Genomic DNA, 4355 nt, shown 5'->3' on the forward strand with positions numbered 1-4355 from the left:
CTTCTCTCTCTTATCAGCGGCCTATCAGGCGGTAGACTGTCTTTGCAGGCTGAGAACAGACCAGCGTCACCATGGTAGTAGATTAGTTTGGGTTTTCCACCACCGCTGTGAGTAAATGTCCCTTAGCGATGATGGTGTGGTTTGTTATTGAGAACAAATAGAGTTGGACAGGCAGGAAAATAGTTAACTTGTGGAGTTAGGGGGAAATTCAGGGCTTGTGCTGATTATGGGAATTGATAGAAAGTTTTGGGAATTACTTTGAAACTGTGGCTGATTTGGACACATTGTGTTATAACATGAATTATTTTGTGTATGGCAGACATCTGTGAGCTGTTTGCAGGTTAAACATTAATACCATGAAAGCTGCTGAAATGGTTTCCCTGTGGGTAATTGACAAGTTTGAATGGTGCAGGATCCTAGAAATTATCCTCACGTGTGACGACAAATCTGCACTAAAACTGGATTCTTTGGTCAAGATCACACAAAAACTGTTTTTAAAACAAGTCAACCTTCAATATTTAAACATCCAGGACTATTTCCATCACCAGCCATTAAAAGAACAGAGTAGCACGGTTAATGGAGCAGGCTGGCAGCCCGTCCATGAAGTAGGGTCAATGTGTAATATGTGGGTTGGTCATCAGGGATTCAAAGCAACAACCTCAGCACACCCACACCCGGCTGGCAGCGCTGTAAGTGGGCTGTTGTACCACTCTGGGCTGATTGGCTGATGCTCAGTGACGCCCACCTTTTCTGCTAAAACCAAAAGAATCACACCACTCTGATCAGCAGCGGCAAAACAATCTACACTCTTCACTCACCAATAACTGCTGCGCTGCTCTCGGTCCTCTGGCTCCTTTTAGCTGGAGAGGAGCGCACACACCTCCAAAGCGCACACACCTCCAAATCGCACACACCTCCAAATCGCACCTGCAGGTAATGGAGCTGTCAGGTTGTCGAATCAAAACCAGGACATATTTACACAGCTGAGGCAGCACTGTTTCACTCTGCAGTATTACTGCTCACTGTGAATTTAAATAAACACAGGTGCTAAAACTTAACAGACCTTTCCCCATGTGTGTCACACTTAAAACCGTCCCCCTGGGAACATAACACGTCTCCTGCTACTGGCACCATGATTTCCTTCAATTTCCAGTAAACCTGAATGCAAATCTGACTCTTTTTACTAAATTAGGTTGGTTCAGTGTGAATTAAATCGAAGTAAACCTGTCTGAGTGCTTTTTGTTGTGAGGGGGAACATTTAACTGGATTGTCGTAAAAAAAGCACAAAATCTGTATAATTCTGCTGTCAAATCAGTAAAAGTTACAAAAGATGAACCAGGATTTCTGGTCCTACATGTGATTACCAAACAGATATTAGCAGAAAACCTGGCATGCAGTCAGGGATCAGTTAAAGGATGATAGGAGGCGTGTGTAGGACTGTCTCCTGTTCATTAGTTAGACTCAGGCTGAGGTTTGTTTTCAACGATTTAACAAACGTCTTTTTAAACCTTTAAGAAATCAAGCCATTTATCTTAGAAAAACAAAAAGTGTTTCCTCAGTAAAAGTGCGTATGAACGAATCAAGCGAGCCTTAAAGTGTCTGATAAACTTTACAGTAACTACACCTGTGGAGGGAAATAATCTCACCGGATCATCAGCTGAAAGAGCTGCTCTGCACACAGAGGGCCATTAAAGAGGAAATCTAATTTTAAAGCCAGGAATAAAAGCTTTCCTACCTTTTCATCGTTGCTCAGCTGAAGGCGCTGAAGGAGCTGAAGGCGCTGAAGGCGCTGAAGGCGCCGCAGCGGCAGCGTATTTAAAGCTGTGAATGGAGCTGATTGTAGCTGTGCTCTCTGGGTGTGGAGCGCTGTAATTATTACGGCTGTGTGGGCGCATTCAGAGGTAAAAATCCACCTTCAGGTGTCATTATACATCACCTGCATCATCCCCGGCTGCGTCACACCTCTCACCTCCTGCTGCAATGCATCATGGTCTCTCTGCTCCTGGCTTTGGCTGAAGAACAAATGTGCAGCCTTAATTTACATCTTTTTATTCCTTTTATTGAAGAAGTGTCCATATACAGTGCCTGGGAACACCATTAATGCTCCTTTAACTATTATTAGATTAATATGTTCAGTATTCCACATGCTGTCTGCCCACGTCCACAACGATCCTTGTATTACATCCAGATTTTATAGATCAATAAAATAGAGCCTGATTGTGAAGTACAAGTAATAAATTAATGGTTTTCAACATTTTTACATGTATTATCTGAAAAGTGTGGCCTGTCTTTGAATTCAGCTCCTCTGCAGGTCTTTAGGAGCATTTCTCTACCAGCATTGCACGTCCTCTGACTGAGAACTTGTCCACCTTTCTTTGCAATGAAGTGCGAGCCACCAGAATTGACAAGAATCCCTGGATAGGCATCGTTATAAGTCCGGTTACCTCCGATTTAAGCCTGTTTGCTGCTGCAATGACTCGGATAACTGAGAACCTTCACAGAAATCTGCTTTGCAAACTTCTTCAGGCTCAGTCAGGTTGGATGAGGAACATCTGAGAACATCAGTTTTCAAGTGTTGCCAGACACTCTCTGTTGGACTAATGTCTGGACTTTGACTAGGCCATTCCAACACCTGAATCTGCTCTGCTCTGATCCATCCCATAATCTCAGGCTGCATGTTCAGGGAGGTTCTCCTGCTGGAAGGTGAACCTCCAGCCCATTCTCAGGTCTTCTGCAGCCTCTGACAGGTTTTAGCTCCATCCATCTCCCCATCAACACATTCCCTGCTGAAGAAGGTACCACCCCACAGCATGATGCTGCCACCACCATGTTTCACCGGGCATAATGAACAATATATAGGAAATGTTTATATATATATATATATATATATATATATATATATATATATATATATATATATATATAAGAGCAGTCAATACAAACAACCATTGCATTCTAGTCTAATTCCATGTTACACATAATTTTTATCAGCCTTGAGGATATTTACACGTCTCCAACAAAGACCTGATTTGTGGTGAGACTTTTTCTGACCTGAGCTGCTGGTCTCTGCAGCTCCTCCAGAGCCACCATGGTCCTCCTGCTTCTCTGATCGATGCTCTCCTGGTCCAGCCTGTCAGTCCAGGTGGACGTCCATGTCCTGGTAGGTCTGCAGGTGGTCCATCCTCTCTCCAGGTCCACATGATGATCAGAACTCTGGGAGGTTCTGTAGAACCTGACCTGCTGTAAACTGGACCAGAACCTCCTCCCTGACCCGTCTGCTGGGTTCCCTGGTCTCTATGATGCTGGATGTTCTCTGATGTTCTCTGAAGAACCTTTGAGGCCAGAAACAGAGCCGCTGCAGTCAGACTCAGGTTAAATCACAGTGTTCACTAAGGAAGGAAGTTTTATTTCTGGTGTCGGAGCAGAGGGGCTGAATCCAAACACTTCAGGGGTGTGAATACTTTAGGAAGCACTAGAATTAATGTTTTCCTGTTTTGCAGCTGAACGTCCCTCTAAGGAAACGCGGTCGCTGTTTTTTCTCCTGCAGGTGAAATATAAGAAGGACTTTGAGGAGAGCAAAGGCCGAGGCTTCAGCATGGTGTCTGACACCCCAGAGATGCAGAGACTCAGACGGACTCAGGAGCAGATCAGTAACGTATGCAGCCAGCGTCCTGTCCACGCTGTGTGTGTGTGTGTGTGTGTGTGTGTGGGGGGGGGGGGGGTTTGGTCAGTGAGCATTACCTGGATAAACCACATCCAGAGGAACACCCCCTGCTGTCTGCTGAGGAGGAGCTTCTCCTGCCTTTAACTCTCCTTCAGCTGCTGAACAAACTAACTCTGTCATGTTTCAGGATTTCAGGCTTTTGGCAGCAGTGGGTGAGTGAAGTCTCCAGCTACTGCAGAGTGAAATAATTTACATGTTTTTTTGGTCTCAAGGTGATTTCAAACAGAAACGTTTTATTTAAACAAATCCAAAGTTTTTGACCTTTAGACAGTTTTTGTTCCTGGAGGTTTTCTTTTCTTCCTGGTTGAGACAAAGAGTCTGCATGAAGACAGAAGCTCTGACCTGAACACCATGACATCCTGGTGAAGACTGCTTATTATTTTCATTTCTAAACAATTATGTTGGATTTCCTGAACACGATCTTGTCTATTACATGTTTTTATTTCTTTGTTTTTCGTTAAAACATTTAAAGCTGCTGGATGTCAGTGAAACATCAGCTTTTCTCAGGTGAGCCGCCTAGCAGACGTGTTCTTCCCTGTTCTCCATGATATCTACTGACAATGCAAGGAAAATGCTGCCTGATGTTGGACAGTAAACGTTTAAGGTAAAAAAAAAAAAGTAATTAAAATGT

The 4355-nt window shown here is 43.9% G+C and overlaps 1 protein-coding gene across 3 annotated transcripts in view; it reads left to right on the forward strand.

Moving 5' to 3' along the window:
• The window catches only part of nebl (nebulette), a 123534-nt gene that overhangs the window by 34147 nt on the left and 85032 nt on the right, over positions 1–4355 (forward strand). For all 3 annotated transcript variants that reach the window (XM_036124929.1, XM_036124930.1, XM_012854915.3), the window contains exon 4: positions 3548–3655. In XM_036124929.1, the coding sequence (XP_035980822.1) occupies positions 3548–3655 (108 nt within the window). The remainder of the gene's footprint in view (positions 1–3547; positions 3656–4355) is intronic.

The sequence above is a fragment of the Fundulus heteroclitus genome, chromosome 21, assembly GCF_011125445.2.
Source record: "Fundulus heteroclitus isolate FHET01 chromosome 21, MU-UCD_Fhet_4.1, whole genome shotgun sequence".
Classification (NCBI taxonomy): Eukaryota; Metazoa; Chordata; class Actinopteri; order Cyprinodontiformes; family Fundulidae; genus Fundulus; species Fundulus heteroclitus.